Below are 17287 nucleotides of genomic sequence, written 5' to 3' on the forward strand. Positions count from 1 at the left end.
CCGTGTCGATCACTCACAGAAATAGACGGCCAAAAATTCATTCTCATCGAGCAGTTTGTTTAGCATCTTGCGGTTAACTTCTTCGATTTCGTTTTTAATTTCGAACACATCCTGCGACGTTAACCAGTTCATAACACGCTCGTGATCGTGCATATCACCATCGTACAGCATCGGGATCTGCTTGCGGTAGTACACGAGCGATGGAATAGTGGTAACACCGTACTTATGCGCCGCATCCAGGCTGGCCACCTTGACAAAGTCAATACCGTAAAGATCCACCTCACCGTCGATTAGTTCGAGTTCCTCCAGGATATCGTCACACTCGGCGCAATCTTCATCGTCTGCAAACGTACCAAAACGGGAGATGGAACTGTGAGTAAAGAAGATCCAGGACATGCTCCAAAGAACTTACAGTAGAACACACAGAGGAGAGGCGACTGTTCCATCAACCGATCCAGCATACGCTCGTTAACTTCCTCAATTTCATCTGCCAGCTCACGATTGTCATCATCGACCAACCACTCGAGCACGGACTGTTCGTTCTGAAGATCACCTTCGTAGATCAGTGGATTTCCATTTCTGAGATGAAGATTCGTAGGTACATGTTAAGATTAACGTAATTAACACTTTCCAATTCCAATTTTAGTTTAATTACCTGAAGTACACCAGTGCCGGGAATGTCTTGATGGAGTAGCGCTTCGCCAGCTGTGGATCCTGAATTTTCACCATGTGAATACCGAACACATCCAGCTCGTCGTCGATCACTTCCAAACCCTCCAGGATTTGATCGCAAATGTTGCAATTGATCTTGTCTGCCGAAAGGGAAGACAGAAACGTTAGGCACAGGACACACAAGATGGTAATGCAGATAGTGTGTGGGCGCGATAGGCGTTACACCAAAGACAATTCATTAGAGAGAACACAACCAGTGAGAACAAAGAAGAAGAAAAAGAAGAAGAATGAAAAAGGCTAAAGAGCGAAAAGAAGAATGGAACACAGATTGGGCAAAACAGCAAACATTGGTTTGGCGCGCATATGATCGAATCAGAGACAAGAAGGAATGGCAGAAAGCATCGATGGAACTGTTCATTTATGTACACATTATGCATTGGTTAGCTGTTTGTAAGATACAGGATAAATTGGACAGAGGGCGAGAGGGTGAGAGTTCATTTTTTTTTGTGACGCACAATTATGCATAAAGATTGTAACAGTAGGAAAGAAACAAAACAAAACAGAGCACAGACATACTGCCGAAGAAGTTCATTCAGTTGGAGAGCAAACGCACATTCCGGGCACACGGAAATGGGCACGTTATTTGGCAAGGAATTTCTTGCGCAAGCAGATGACCCTTGGGTAGATGGATTTGCGGTAGAAAGCTATGGAGGTAAGTCAATCAATCACGGCGATATTTACATTGTAGGCTATTAGAAATGTTCAAAGGTCAACAAAGTATTGGAGTGTATTGGTGAAGTAGACATCCTGTTTGGGATAAAATATTACTTGCTTTTTGCATGTATGTACAATTATGGCAAATCGGGGAGAAAAACACATAGCACAAAAGGAGATGTATCAGTAGTATCTCGGGGTGGAAAAGAAAAGATGTGTACAGGGGGCGCAACAACGTGCTGCACTTGCAAGAAGAACGAGTTTTGTAGGAGCCTGTTCCGAAAAGCCAGCGTCAGGTATAGAGAGAGAGAGAGACATCACAATCACAGAAACTATGTACAGAAAGGCAGTTGTTCAGCTGGGAACAGAGGGGACCAGCATTGTTAAACAGACAGCGGAACAGAGAACAGAGGGAAACACCCAGGGAAGTGACAGACATAGCCTTATCGGGTTGGCAACAACGAGAAAAAAAACGGACATGGGTGAACAAAAACAGAATAAAAACGCTGATCTGATAACTGCTGGCTAGATACCTGAAATTCCTTCCCGTGCAAATTCCTTTCGCTTGCGGATGTTTTCCGCAGAACAAAAACTTCGGCAGTACGAGGGTGATTTGGTTTTGTCTGTTGTTGGCAATAGGCATTATTTGCAATGTTGGTTTGTACGCGCAGATGTTTCGATTTTTCGTTTTGAGGTAGGGACAAATGATGAACGGCAGGAAAGTGCAACACAAGATAAGAAGAGTGACCGTGATTGCACAAAACAACAACATCCGGATGGTGCGTAATGCAGAACGGGAAATGAGAACACAGAAAACAAGGAACAAGGAACGTGTTTGATTTAAAGGTGCCAAACGGTAGAAACGCGCGTGTGTAATACATAGTTTGTTGTGCGGTATAAAAGAAAAGAAAAGAATAACAAAGAAAAAGAAACCCATATTAGGAACGGCTGGTGCATGTGGTAGTTGGTCCGTGGATGCAAACGGGTAAAAACCAATTTCTTATATCGGAGTAAAAGGTGTTCCATTGAAAAATGCTACCAATTGAGTGAGGATTTTTTTTTGGGAATAGTTCCAACAGATTGGATGTTGTTGGAATTGTGTGAATAGAAAAGATTTAAAAAAAGTATTTGCAGACGCAAAAGCAATTACTTACAGAAGTACACCGCCAGATATTGTGTTTCGTCGACCATCGATTCCAGCATGACGCGTGTGATCAGCTCGATACGATCTTCGGTCTTTTGCGTGATCAACCACTGTAGAACTTCCTCTTCCTCATCCAACGAACCTGAAAGTGGAGAGGACGGAATCTAGGTTATTGTAGAGCGAGACTCACTTGTGTTTACTGTGAACTAAAAAGTAAACCGTGGTAAAATATATTAATGAGTGTGTTCTTTTTTAACACGCAATTGACATGTCTGTCAAGTAATGTTCTTCTCAAGATTTAATTATTCCATCCTGTATGACTACAACATGCTCAATAATTTGTAAGAATGTACAGAATTTGTTAGAGATTTAAGAATCCTTCGTGATAGGTCACTCTGCTTGAAACTCCGCTTGACAAATGTGGTAAATCGTGGTAATCAGATGATCAAAGAGTTCCGAAAGATAAAAGTTATGCGGTTCGCACATTAAACTTCATTAGAGAGGACCCAACGATATATGGTCAGATTATACTACAAGACTTCAGCCTCCAGCTGGTAATGAGATATTCATAGCTCATAGCTTATTCGTAGCTGGATTTGATCAGCAATGAAATTTATGCACCAGCTCTGCTTAGCTCGATAGACTTTTCTGCACCATCCAGGAATCTTAGACCTCGCGAAGTAAAACGAACAGCCGTACTAGGTTTAGACACTCTGATCCGATAAATATAATGAACCGAACACACAATATAATTTAGTATGCCTCAGAGCTCGTTTCCAGAGCATCTTCGAATACATTATAGTATTACTATACAGGTTATAGTACTACTATAGCGTATAAGTAACTTTGTTAGCTTCTAAGGATAATTCATTAAGTCCTTACCTTCAAACACATTCGGTACGTTGTCCTCGAAGTACACCAGCACTGGGTACTCGGAGATACCGTACTGTTCCGCAATCGAAAGATCATCCGTTTTGACAAACATGATACCATGTCGGTCACAATCGTCGTCGATGTTTTCCAGCGATTCTAGCACACCCGAACACTGCTCGCATTCGTCCGTATCTTGTGGTGGTCATTATCGATGGAAAGGGAGAGAGACGATATAAGCCATTTTTAGTATTATTAGTATCGATAGTCGAAGACAAACGGGATCTTTGAAAGGTACACTTGGGAGAAATGGTATACGTTAGATAGTGCAATAATTTTAGTAGTTTCCGAGCCACAATGGAGGATCACAACAGGAGGTGTACATAGGTGCGGTACTGTGGTCACGCAAAACGATACAACCGAAAGCCCAAACATGCAACAGTTAAGCCACCGTACATGAGTGTATGTAAGTGTACAGGAGGAACGTTAAACAATTCGCCAAAAATCAGGCCTAATACACGAGAGGGAACGGGTTCAGGGTTTATTGCTGCTATACCCTCCACAGATGCCTGTGCAGCAGCTGCTACTGGTGGTGGTGTCGGTGTTGGTGTCGATGGTACATCACCATCGGGCGCTGAATCTTCCCCAGCTCCATCGTCTACTACCTCCGCTGATGATGCAGCATCTAGCAGACCTTTACGTTCCTTCGCTTTGCGCTGCTTTTTAGCAGCCTTTGTAAAGCATGCTTCACAAGTCGTTTTGTTCCCTAGATAGAGAGAGATAGTGATGGTGCCGGTTTTGGGTGCAGCAGATATTAACACAAAACAAAAGTGGTGCAGAAAGTTTAGATAACAAAAACTTATCATTATGTAAACCGTTTTGCATTTAAATGTATGCGCGTGTATGAAGGGGGTAAAAGAAGTAGTACGTGCGCATGATGTGCACATTCGGTGTGGTGTAAAAGAAATCCAAACGTTAAATGGTAGAGTTTTAGAACACTTAGAAGTTTTAGAACATCAACCCACCAGTGTGTGAACACGTGTCTTTACTGAAACATTCATACATTAGCACATTTGGAGCACATTGTCAGTTACAAATCCCCCAATACAGCCAACTGTGCGTGAACGATCTTCGTACGGTTTGTTGTTGATGGATGGAACTACTTACAGAAGTATACAGCCAGTGCGTTGGAATCCTCGATCAGGCTCAACAGTTTCGTGCCATCCAGATCCTCGATGATATCACCGCCAGGGTTCTTCTGTGTCATAAGCCAATTCAGGATTTCGTCCTCATCGTTTAGATCGCCTGTAGATCGTCGATAATCGAACAAGGATTTAATGCTTTCTTGCCTATATTTGAGGCTTGTAGGCTGACCACACTCACCTGCAAAGATGACAGGTTCCTTAGAAGACAGCTTGAAGAACACGATACCGGGCAGTGCATAAACACCGAGCTCCTTCGCCATCTGTTTGTCGTCGATCTTGACAAAGTTAATACCGGCACCATCCGCCTCATCATCGATGTGTTCAATTTCTGCTAGCACGCGTGGACACTGTTTGCAATCGTCACTATCTGCAAAAACGCACAGGAAATTCAAGTGAGTAAAGTAAACATCTTCCATCTTTACAATATACGAACTTACAGAAGAAAACAGCTAAATAGTCGGATGCTTGGCGTATCTTCTGGAACATCTTTCGGTTCACCTTTTCGATGTGATCGGTCATTTCCATGTTGTGCGGATCGGTAAGCCAGTCGAGCAGTTCCTCCTCATCGTCGATGTCACCATCGTAGTTGATCGATTTGCCCTTGCGGAAGTAGGTAACGCCGGGTGGATTGCGGAAGCCAAACTTCTTCGCCATTAGCCGATCGCTGCACTTCACTAGTACAATACCATAGTCTGAGGCTTCGTCGTCGATCAGCTCGATGTGGCGCAGAATTTTAGGTGTATTTGGATCATCCTCAATATCTGAAATCCAACCAAGTAACTTAATGGTGGAACTTGCCCTGAAATTAAACTGCACCATTACTCACAGAAAACCACTCCGAGGAAGTCTTTACTATCGATCAGGCTCAACAGTTCGTCTCGTTCCACCTCCTGGATGCTTTCGTCCGTCTTTTGTCCATGCATCCAATCCAGGACGTCGTATTCGTTCAGTAGGTCACCTGCGAATCAAACGACACGACACAGTTCCGAACACCGGATGGAATCGGTAACAAGATCGGAAAGCCGTAAGAACGGAAAGAGGCATTTTGAGTGTGTTGGGTTTTCTTTTTTTGTTGTTGCCTGAGCAGCATTCGCAACAGAAAGCTATTGCAGATAGTGACAGAGCCGGTGGGAAATAGAGGCTGCACTATTCTGTTTGTCAGAAATACTTACATCCTGCAGTGGGCTAATGTGAACTACAAAGTCATCGCTTTTACGGTTGTGTACAGGAAGAATAGGTGCAATAAGGATAGATTTACAGTCGAAAAAAAAGAGAAGACGAACAGAAAGCAGTAGGCAAAACAGAGTAGTGTCACATTGTCTTACCAAACTGGAACGAACCGAACAGCGGAAGGATTCGACTTCCAAAGAGGGGACTTCTTCCAAACACGTGAACTAATACAGGTTGTTGTGGTTTCTTTTTTTTTTGGTATTTGGTTTCACTTTCTTTGTTTCCATTTTCAGTAAAAGTTAAAGATAAAAAGGCATTTTAACAATAGGGATGATGATTTTCTCGATCCGTTTTAATTCTTAGTTATTTCTTGTTTCTCCTTTCGTTTTTTTCCATTTGATTCACACGTTTGCTTTTCTGGTTTTTGGTTTATCTATATGTATAAAAAAAAAGTTCTTTACTTTTCCATTCCTTCTTTGACAGTTTCTAACAGTGTAACCTGTTTTGGTTTGAGATTGCTTCGTTTGTATTACCCTTCCTCCGGGTTTACTTATACTTTTTTCTTCTCACTTTTATAATCTGAGAGTCTTGTGCTTTATTTCTCTACAACTCCCTTTACAACTTCAACATCATGGTTGAGCGTTTTTGTTGTTTGTTTATTGCTGTTGTTTGTGGAAATAGTTCTAGTCTTCCTCTTTGAACACGTTTGAACCGTTTTGCATCTTTTTGCGCTGTGTTCGTTTGGGTACTTCTTTGAGTTTTAACTTATGCACCCCCCGCCATTTTTGGTTTACGTATGTTGTCTTTCTCGTCTGACTAGATCTTAGCTTCTTTGAAAGTTTGACAACCGTTTGTTTTCAAATTAGTTCTGTTTTGTTCGTTCATAATTCCTTTTTTCCTCTCCTTCAAAATCACAGAAAAAACTAGCAGCATTCAATAATTTTTTACAATTGTTTTCTCATACATATCGAACGCGTGTTCGCTGCGATAGCAAATTGCGGCGAAGATTTGGCTTTTGCGAAGATTTTGTCGACATTCGAGAATCCTATTTTTTTCTCTTTCTCTTTCTCTTCCCCATCTTTTTTTTCCTATCAGTTGGAGTTCTTTTCGCTAAAGGCAGTTTTGTTTGCGTTTTGTTAGTAAATGTGTTTTAATTAGCTATAGCGCATGTTCCGCGCACAAGCATTTAGCCGCTTTTTAAGAACGATATGTCTCGCCTTGCCTTCTGTTTTTCTTGTTGTTGTTGTTGTTGTTGTATGTAATGAAATATCCTAAGACTGATACGACACAAATCACAGGCCCGCCCCTTTATACAGGTCGCCTCTTTGTCACGCGATAGAAGTTAAAAGTATTAAAAACAAAACGTGCACTCAAGTACAAAATTATAGCAAAAAAAAAAACTTCCAAAATTGCTGTGCAAAACTCGTGAAATAGTTTAAAAAAAAGTATAAAAATGAAGAAAAAAGTAGTTTAAAAAAATAGCTTCATAACACAGTATCAGTGCGAGTTGCGAGTGTAAAAAAAAGGTTAGCTGGTGCGATCGGTGAGATTTTCTTCAGCAAAAGGTTGTACAATTGTTTCCTCACTGATCTCACCGGTTAGATTTTGTCCAACTGGTGCAAAGTGTGATAAAACTTAGCTTAGCAACAATTAGGCAACTCCTTTTCTTTTTGTTTCGCTTGGTGAGGGTTTTCGCTGTTGCCTACGATCGTGGTGTTGTTGCCCTTCTGGCAAGGGCCGTTTACGATACCGCCCGTAACAATATAAACAGGTAAATAAAGTTACTACTATACACTATCGACAAAACACATGTTGCAGTCTATGGTTGAGCGAAACAGTTTGCGAAAAAAAATATGAAACAACAACGAAAGAGAAATGTATATATGGTGTATATAAGTATAACGATAATAACAACCTTGCGCGTACCATTGCATCGAGCGAAAGGCATCTAAAATACATGCGGAAATAGTAGACGTAATAAGTAATAGTAGTAGTAGTAGTAGTAGTAATAGTAGTAGCAGTAATAGTACTGGTTCGTTTTTTTTCTCTCTAAATCCGTGCGAGGTTTTGCTTTTTGTTGTCAAAATGTGCTTCGTTCCGATGGTTTAAAAAAAAACGATTTATCATTTGCAATAACAGTAGGAAAGTGCAGCGTTTCTATCTACCATTTTACTGCGTAGTGCGTTAGTATTGTTTTTTCGCCACTAGCCACTAAAACAACAGCTTTTAAGCCGTGGAGAAGCCGTGCAGCGTGCTATATACGAACAGACCCATTGGTCCGTTTCTGCTCAGTCTAATGCAAAGCGCGATAGATGTGAGTGAGCGAATTGGTTTGTTTTGTGTGTATTTTTTTTTGTTCGTTTCTTGTGTTTTTTTTCTTCAATTTTTATAAAAAAAATCATTTCTTTGCCTTCTTCTTTGAAAGTTTTTTGTTTGTTTTCTTTTGCATTATGCGATTTGCTACTTCATTGAGTAACCTTTTGTTTTTCATGTTTGCTTTCTTCATAGTATACTTTCTTCTTTTCATTCTTCGTTTCCAATTTGTTTTTGTTTTAGTTTTGTTTCTTTACTATATACAAGTTTTTAAAATATTTCTCACCTTCTTCTTACTTTCTCTTTCTGCGATCGTTTGACAACTTAGTTTTCATCTTTTACGCCATAATGATACACCATCTTTCGTTATATGGTTTGGTGTTTTTTGTACGCTGTCAAAAATCTCCTTCGCCCAGTGTCAGAGTAGCCACTGTTTACCCTTTACAAATCGTTAACAAGAAATCAGGATAAAAAACATAATTAACCGTCTCTTTCCTATTTGCGAGAGAAGATAAGGGATGCATTGGTGGATTCTTCCGGGGCACACCAGCGCACAGCAATGGTATATTGCTCGCAGGCCCTTAAGCTGTACGCAAGATTAACAAGAAGAAAACAACATTGAAATAATCTGTTGGAAAAATGGGATAACGGTCAATGGGGAGGGGGTGTTAGAAAATAAAAATAAAAGGGAGGAAAATTCCAATGAAACAATCACACCACTAGGAAAGAGACGGTTCTTGGTACCGGTTTTAAGGGTGGGCCATAAGGGTCACGTACAAGGGTTGTGCGCGTCCGGTGTGTTGTTTGCTGATTCGAAACAAACCTGGAGCGTTGTGGGTTGAGTTTGAGGAAGTAAAATTTTGACAGCGTTACAATTTCGTTTTGTGTGAGACCCCGTGATGAGCGTCCACTATAGGATGTTTCCTCCCTGCGTTGGGATTACTTTTCGACAGAACATACACATACACAGGAGATTTGAGATTTCCTAATGAACGGAAGGTCCGGACGAGGGCGAACGTTGGTACGAGGAGTATGGGTGAACTGTACGGTAATCGGTGTTTGCCAGGTGGCAGTTTGGGGTGGAGGGGGTTTGGAAGGTTTTTTTTTTTTACTTCACCCACTTTATGATCGTTTACCACCAACCGAGCTTACCGAACAGTCCATCATCGTCATCGTCACCGTCGTCGTTCTTGGCGTCCTTTTTACCTTTGCCCGACTTGGAGCCCGATTTGCCTGCCGATTTGGAACCCTTCTTCAGATCCAGCTGCTGACGTTCCTGGGCCGCTTTCTTCTCCTTGGCGGCGGCTGCCGTTGCGTCTGCGACATCCGACAGCTTCTTCTGCCGGAACGCGAACTGGCTCTCCGCCTCGTCACTGTCCCGGCGGCTGATTTTCTGTGCGGCCATCTGCGTTACGCGCGTATTCTTCTCGACCTTTGCTGGGCAACACCGGAACGAGTCGTCCTCCTTGGGGGTGGATTTTTTGTCCCGCTTTGTAACACGACCGGCGTGTCCCAGTCCAACGTAGAAACATTCGTCATCTGTGTGTTATACAAAAAACATTTTGTCAGATTTAGTGAATCCTAAGTTCAATTTTGCTTGTTTTTGTCGTTGGTTTTTTTTTAAATTATATTCTTATTCAAACGCTCGTTGATGGTTTTTTTTTGTGGCGGGCAGTGGTTTTAAAACTGATTAAAACAAAAAGAAAAAAAAAACGGGAGCATAAAACAAAGGGATAAACATTCATTGAACATTCTCAGCAGTGTTATCTGGTGGGTCCGGGGCATTTTTTTTATTGTTGTGCGACATTACAACATTCAATTTGCAAACGATATGTACTTTAGCGCGATTAAACTGGCTACTTTTCCATTACACTATCCGCCATATTGGTTTGGAATGCATATACTAATAATTGATTCTGTTTTTCCCCGCTTTAGCAGTGATTCGTTACTGTTTTCAATTGGAGTTAAAAAAAAGATGGAGGCGCAATTATTTGCCCACAAGTGCCTAAATGAAGCGCATGCGGTACGATGCAACACAATAGAACAGCGATCAGAATATATGATCGGAGCAGCGTAGTTTTACAAGAAATAAAAAAAAACAATAAAAAATAAACATACAAATAGAACACATAATAGGGAGTAAAAAAATATAAAAAAAATAGTAAGAATAGACCGTGCGAACTATCGGTATCGAATCGTCAAACGGATAGTTTAAGCTTTTTGAGGATCACTAAACGTAACGCTACTCTGCCATCTTACGGGTTCGTTTGACAGTTCACGACCGCTTAACGCGGCTGTTGTAAGGTTCCGCAGAACGGTAAAAAGTATCTTAGTACATACAGATATGATTTGACAACGAAAATCTGCTAAACCGAACCGAAAATCTTATCAGTGTGACGCGGCTTTACCGACGATCGTAGTTACGAAGGATAGATCTTTCCTTGTCGCCGAACGTAATCCGTTTCCTGGGTCGGGGTACCCCGGAAGCAGCTAATTGATATGAATTAACTGACAAAATGTTTTTTGTAAACAAAACCAAATCACTACAAACAAACATTTCTACATTGTTTCTTTTGACGCGGTGTGTTTTTTTTTAATCTTTTAGCGAGCTTTGGTTTCTCGTCTCGTTTTCTGCTTAATGTGTAACCATTAGTATTTCTGTAAGTTTTTTGTTTCCGCCATAACTTTTGTACATGACGTTTTTGAGGCACTTGAGTGCTTGAAGTTTCAGGATCGTCTCCTTGATATTTTGTTGGTGTTGTTTGCTTATTTACAAACACTAGAACGTGTTTAGTTTACTTTTTTTTTCGACGAAAGGAGAAAGCAATAATGCCTAAGAGTGCTCTTTGGATCTTTGTAGTGTTTCTCTGGAGATGGCCACGTGCTTGTTGGACACTTGATTGCTATAGACAAGCAGACAAGATTATTTTGCGACGGAGTGCGACACGTCTTGGATTGAGGCAGGTTTTGTTTTCTAGAGCAAACCGTTCCAGCTGTCCGTCAGAGCGATCCACTGCGATGTGTTCAGCGTAACAGGATATCGCGCAAGAATTCAGGTACAAAGTGACGACCACATCCCAAAATAATCTCCTCTGCTCTATATACGCTCGTCAAGCCCGTGTGTTTTGGGTACGTTTAGCAGTGGCCATTCCTAAAAAGAATACAGTGAACTTCATTAGAGTTTCAGCACAGATATTGATCGTTCACGGTGGTACTAGTTTCTGTACAACTTTTTTCATAAATAAGAAGATAAATTAATTCAACTATTTCTCTTACAGTCTTTTGCAGCTTATCGCTTTAGTTCCCTTCGAATCCTTTACGCTGTTCGGTTATTTTGTTTGTTTCTTTTCTGTGGAATGGAAGAATACTCAAATACGAGAAATGGTACAAGGAAACCATGTATAGAAATAACAATTTAAAAACAAAAAAAGGTGAATATAATCTGGGCGGATGGATAAACATTGTGTCAGCTTAAGTTCTACCACATATCAATTTTGCCTCCGAAATACTCTGCTCTCAGTACCGAAAAAATAAAAACGTTTCGTCGACTAAACTCAACTTTAAGCCCCGGACCAATACAAACAAGAGAAGGATTAAGGGTGCAGAAAGGGAAAACAAACGAAGCGGATAAAGTAACAATTGCGCAAATGAGTGACAAAACACACAAACACACATATGTATATACACACACACACACATACACGTAATCTATAGTGCGGTGCGGACGATCGTGTGGATTGTACCTCAGATCCATTAACGAATCGTCATTGATTAAGATAAATGGTAAAATGAAAGAATGACTAGGAAACAAGATGGCAGCTAATGAAAGAAAGAAACGCAGGCAGAAACAGGGAAAACGATTAAAACCGCGGGGTTTTTGTTTGGGAACGAACGCTTGGTTTGATAATGATAATGGTACGTAATTTTGAAGATGTCTTCCTTTGCTTTTATACACGATGAGTGATGTATTGGGAAAAAAAATCTTTGATCGCTCTATTTCTTATTTCGCCATTTCACTGTTCGAGGGTAGCGGAACGGAAGGAATATAACGGATGATCGAAGGATAGCGCAAGAATGTATGGCGCCTCTTGTCTATTGATACATGATCCACGTCGAAGATCACACACACGATTCCTACGAACTACCAACCACCAAAAAAAACCCCCTACAATCAACGAATAGCGCAGGCCAAAAACCATGAAACGCGATAGTCAAAAGGGGCGACAGAAAATACGGTTTGTTAATGGTGCATATTGAATTGAAGTTATGTGCAGATAGTACGAAGATCGAAGCTTTATGTACGCGATCTTCTTCGATGCGCCAACTTGTCCACATGTCCAATCTCCGGCGAAGGTGTGTTAGCATTAGCTACGTATGTACAAAGACTAAACACGCATAGAAACACGAACGCTAAGATAGATACAGCTTGCATGGATGTACTAGGCGTATTAAACAGAGAGACAGATAGATGTATAGATAGTAGAAGATCGAACTAGCCAACCGAGATTGAACCAGTTGCGTGCGAGCAGCACCGCTGTGCCTACAGAGGCAAACTACAAAAACAGATACACGACAAAACACTACACAAATTACAAGGATACAACAGTGAGGTTAGAGAGGCGCTACAACTGAGCAACACGGGTCTGCAACTCTGGTGCAGAGGAGCGAAGGAGCAGAATCAAACTACCTTCGTCATCATCATCATCATCATCAGAACGGGTAGGCTTTTTCGCACCACCAGACACCTTGGTGGCGGTCGGCTCGGATTTGCTGGCACTGGCTTTGCCGGGTTTACTTGACGAAGCGGAAGTGGACTTGGTGGAACTCGGTTTACTCTTCGTGTCCTTGGCGCTGGCTTGCGTTGTTTTACCGGTGCCGGGTGCCTTCGGAGGCTCCACAGCATCGAGCCTTGGGATGGGCTTAAGTTTCTTGCCACCGGATCGTTTCTTGTCGATACGATCCTCCCGTTCGAGCTCTTCCACATCGTCGGTGTAACGCTTGCGGAGCTTCGGTTTCGGTAGCTTATTGTCTGGAAGAAATGAGCGGATGGGATGGCGCATGGGAGCGGTGTGGCGGTGTGGAGTGGTTAAAAAAGAAAATGGAAAATGGAATTTATGAGTACGAAAAACAAAAAACGAAAAAAAGAACTGATCAGGCGATAGATCCTTAAACACTATCGAACATCGAGGGTGACAACGGAAGTAGTACGACGGCGAGTGTATAGATACAGCGGTACAACGATGCGGACGGTACGAACAATACTGTTACAGCTAGCTACAACGAATCGTTTACACTGATAACATCGAATTTAGTACACATCAAATGGGGCAGGGATCGGTTATTTAAACGCGACCCATTACCCCACGGAGTGCCAGATCAGAATCGAATCCAATTCACGCACAAGCGTTCGTTCGTGCGCTCGGTCAAGGAAGGCGTTAGGGAGAGGGCATGAAAAGGGGGTCTCGATCGATAGAAAATGCAATGCTTATCTTGCCTGGTCTGAGTGCCGTATGGCGATAAGTGAGATGCTCAAGTCACTGACCAACAAACACGTTCAACATAGTTCAAAGAGCCTGCATGCGACAGAGTGTAATTGCTGGGGCTACAACAAACACTACGTCTAACACCGATAGGAGCTATATTGCAGCAACACTGCTCTACGCTAGTAGTGGCCAATATTAATTACCAAGTAGAAATCCAAAACGAAAAACTTAAACGCACAATTAGGCATTGCTAGTGAAGAGCTAAACTGATAAACGGGAAACGGGGAAAGAAAAGGGAGGGATTCTAAGGTGCCACCTAGCGTCATTAGAAAACAAAAAAAATCAGATCGACTACGGACTGCGGAGCGCTACGCTGCAAGAACACCGAAAACACGTGTGCACGATACGAAACCAAATGGTGATAGGCCCATCAAACGATTAAGACTCATAAACTCATGCGTTTGCTGTTGGTGGTTTCTTTTCCTGTGGCCGCTGCATGCCACCGTTACCTAGCCCGGTGTACAATGGACGAAGTGTGCCCGGCATGGTCGAAACGGCTGACGCAGACAGTGATGCGGCGGATGGACGCAAAATGGAACGTTCCGGAACACCGGCACGGGCACGTGCTTCCGCCAGAAGCAGTGCCTTGCGGGCTTCCTCTTCCGGATCGGAAAATATCACCGGTACGCGTTCTCGCGTCATGCCGTACTTCAGCTTGATATCGTACTTTCCTGCACGGATGGGATAAGGTATCAGACACATGATGATGGACAATGATGGTAAGCGGGAATATGGTGAAACGAACAGCTTAACATTAGCATGACACTGGAGAGATGGGAAAGCAATTCCAGAACTAGGCATATATCTGAAGTATAACGGTTAAGAACGGTTCCAACCTTCCCTGTCAGTCTGTAAGGATGTACTCTCAGGAATGATACAACAGTGCAAGCACGTACACCAATCATCGTTTGGTTTTAATGACTTGTAAGAGTAGGTTTCAATAATAGCATGTTTAAGTAGTAAAATGTCTGTAATCTTTAGTTCCAGGAAGAGGTTGTACCGAATGGAATGCATAGCTGAGGTGGAGATGGAATTATCCAGTGTCAGGAGTATATTTGATCGATGGAGCTTGAACAGAACAAACACCCAAAAGAAGTAACAGAACACAAAACTGGAGGGAATAAAAGAAAAACAACAGCAACAACAGCACCAACGGTCGGGATTTGAAAATGTCAAAATATGGGCAGAGCGTAAATTCCGAAAGGCCTTCCTTCCCTTTTCGGACACAAAAGGCACTGGATGACTTATACAACTAGGACACAGTTCCGTTCTTACTTTTGTGATCAATTAGCCACTGCAAGATGCGTTTTTCATTCTTGAGATTACCTGCGAAAAGAGGGAAAAGAAAATGAAACATCGCAAAAGAAAGAAGGAAATGGAAATAGGAGCACGGGAAAAAGGAACGGTCTTGGGGACTCGGTTGATCTGTTATCTGAATCTCGGTCTATACCGGGGGTATATGATCCATACCATCGTACATAATCGGGACACCGGTTTCGTAATAAACAAGGGCCGGGAACGAGAAGATTCCGATCTCGTGGGCCAGCTTTTCATCGTTGGCCTTCACAAACTGGATATGGTGCTTGTCCGTATCGTCGTCGATGGTTTCCAGCTTCTCGAGAATTTTGGGGCAAGTTTCGCAGTCGTCATCGTCTGTGGGCGGAAGCGAAGAAGCGAGATTGTGAGATGAGAGCTAATCAACCACCGGCTTGAATAGTTGTTGATCGTACAGATTCACTTACAGAACAGTACAGCCAAATGTTCAACCTCGTTAACCAACACTTGCAGCGTTTTGCGGTCGACAGATTCGATGATCTCGGGTTTGGTATTGTACTGCTCCAGCACCCATTCGAGGATCTCTTCCTCCTTCATCAAATCACCGGCGTAGATCGTGCGGAACTTGTTACGGTAGAAGACCAGTGCGGGCAGCGTCTCGAGATCGTACTCTTTGTCAATCTCTTCATCGGATGTCTTTACGAAATCGATGTCCTTCTCCTCACACTCATCATCAATGTTCTCCAGCTCGGCAATGATCTTCTGGGCCTTCTTGTCGTCATCGTGATCTGCGGGAGGACCGGAGATAAATCGTAAGTGAGTGATTCGTTTCAGTACCGTACGGACGCGCAAACGTGCACTTACAGAAGAACACAACAATGTGTTCATTTTCCGACAGAATCTTCTCCAACATCTTGATGTTGACTTCCTCAATTTTGCCGGGAATTTCGAGCGTCTCCTCATCGGTCAACCATGCCAGTACCTCATCTTCGTCGTTCAAATCGCCCGAGAAGATCAGTGGGTCCTTGTTGCGGAAGAACACCAGCGACGGTATGTTTTTAATGTTGTACTTCTTAGCAGTGGCTGAAACAAAAGACAGAAGCGAAGCACAATTGTTAAGAATCGAGCACTGTCGATTCGAGTTTGACGAGACCTAACACACTTACCCATATCTTCGGTGGTAACAAAGATGATACCGGCTTCGTCCAGCTCATCGTCGATGTTTTCGAGGTCGTCCAGAATTTTGTCACACTTCTCTCCCTCCTCGCACTCACCGCTGAAGTAAACGCACACGTACTCATGATCGTCGATCAGATCCTGCAGAATCTCGTCCGTCACCTCCTCGATGGTGGCCGAGTACTTTTGCAGCTTAAGCCATTCGAGAACTTCCTCCTCGTTCATGAGATCGCCCTCGTAGATGGCTGGGATTTCGTTCTCGAAGTATACCAGCGCAGGCAGATGATCGAGACCGTACTCGCGTGCTTCCTCAGCATTATCGAGACGCGCAATAACGATCTCTTCCTTTTCCAGCTCATCGTCGATGTTTTCCAGCTCGTTCAGCACGCGGATATCCTGCTTGTCGTCTTTGTCGTCTGAAAGGTGATGGTATTTACCAAGGTTATTAGGTATGATAAGTGATACGAAGTACACTGCCTACTTACAGAAGATAATAGCAACATGATCGTACATCTGCATCAGCTTGTCCTTCATTTCATCGGTGATTTCGGGAATTTCGGAATGACGCTTCTGATGTACCAACCAGCCAAGCAGTTCCTCCTCCTTCAGCAGATCACCTTCGTAGATGTGTGGAATACCGCGTTCAAACAGAATCTACGAAAAGAGAACATCGCTTGAATACAGAATATGTTTTTTCCATTGATCATTAACCTTCATACCATGGTAGGCAGTTCCTCAATACCCCACTCCTTGGCTTCGTTGTCATCATCGATCTTGACAAAGGCGATATCGTTCTGGTCGCACTCGTCGTCAATGTTTTCCAGCTCAGCCAGTACCTTCTGCGACGTCTTCGAGTCCTTGTCGTAGAACAGCACGGCGACGTGTTGCATCTTTTCGATGATCATGTCCAACATTTCATCGGTAACGTCCTCGATCTCATCGCTGCTCGTCTGGCGCTCCAACCAATCGAGTACGTCCTCCTCCTGATCCAGGCTGCCCTCGTACACGGTCGGAATACCCTGCTCGAAGTAGACCAGCTTCGGGAACTTGGTGACACCGTAGTCCTTTGCCTCCTCAACATCATCCATCTTGACAAAGTTGATGCCAAGTTGATCGCATTCGTCATCGATGTTTTCGAGCTCATTCAGAACCTTTTCCGATTTCTTGTCATTGTTGTCATCTGTTAAGGAGTATTGGTAAAAAGT

The 17287-nt window shown here is 42.7% G+C and overlaps 2 protein-coding genes across 8 annotated transcripts in view; both read right to left on the reverse strand.

Moving 5' to 3' along the window:
• The window catches only part of LOC125771930 (uncharacterized), a 30852-nt gene that overhangs the window by 1010 nt on the left and 12555 nt on the right, over positions 1-17287 (reverse strand). For 2 of the 7 annotated variants that reach the window (XM_049443114.1, XM_049443113.1), the window contains 19 exons: positions 16802-17262; positions 16568-16736; positions 16073-16498; positions 15771-15989; positions 15374-15694; positions 15102-15284; positions 14907-14957; positions 12776-13117; positions 5432-5563; positions 5043-5366; positions 4784-4972; positions 4568-4705; positions 3957-4166; positions 3413-3595; positions 2541-2672; positions 1920-2009; positions 656-812; positions 413-579; positions 18-341 (listed from right to left, as the gene is read on the reverse strand). In XM_049443114.1, coding sequence (XP_049299071.1) covers positions 18-341; positions 413-579; positions 656-812; positions 1920-2009; positions 2541-2672; positions 3413-3595; positions 3957-4166; positions 4568-4705; positions 4784-4972; positions 5043-5366; positions 5432-5563; positions 12776-13117; positions 14907-14957; positions 15102-15284; positions 15374-15694; positions 15771-15989; positions 16073-16498; positions 16568-16736; positions 16802-17262 — 4218 coding nt within the window. The remainder of the gene's footprint in view (positions 1-17; positions 342-412; positions 580-655; positions 813-1919; positions 2010-2540; positions 2673-3412; positions 3596-3956; positions 4167-4567; positions 4706-4783; positions 4973-5042; positions 5367-5431; positions 5564-12775; positions 13118-14906; positions 14958-15101; positions 15285-15373; positions 15695-15770; positions 15990-16072; positions 16499-16567; positions 16737-16801; positions 17263-17287) is intronic. The other 5 variants (XM_049443116.1, XM_049443115.1, XM_049443117.1 and 2 more) reach the window with 5 other exon arrangements.
• On the reverse strand, positions 13124-14897 carry LOC125772020 (uncharacterized). The gene has a single exon (XM_049443296.1). It carries the CDS (start codon positions 14430-14432, stop codon positions 14025-14027), a length of 408 nt encoding a protein of 135 aa, XP_049299253.1. The 5' UTR covers positions 14433-14897; the 3' UTR covers positions 13124-14024.

Source organism: Anopheles funestus, chromosome 3RL (genome assembly GCF_943734845.2).
Source record: "Anopheles funestus chromosome 3RL, idAnoFuneDA-416_04, whole genome shotgun sequence".
Lineage (NCBI taxonomy): Eukaryota > Metazoa > Arthropoda > Insecta > Diptera > Culicidae > Anopheles > Anopheles funestus.

Excerpts from the sequence above, each read along its gene's own strand:
- LOC125772020 (XM_049443296.1), bottom strand. The coding sequence starts at position 14,432 with ATGCCTAGTTCTGGAATTGCTTTCCCATCTCTCCAGTGTCATGCTAAT.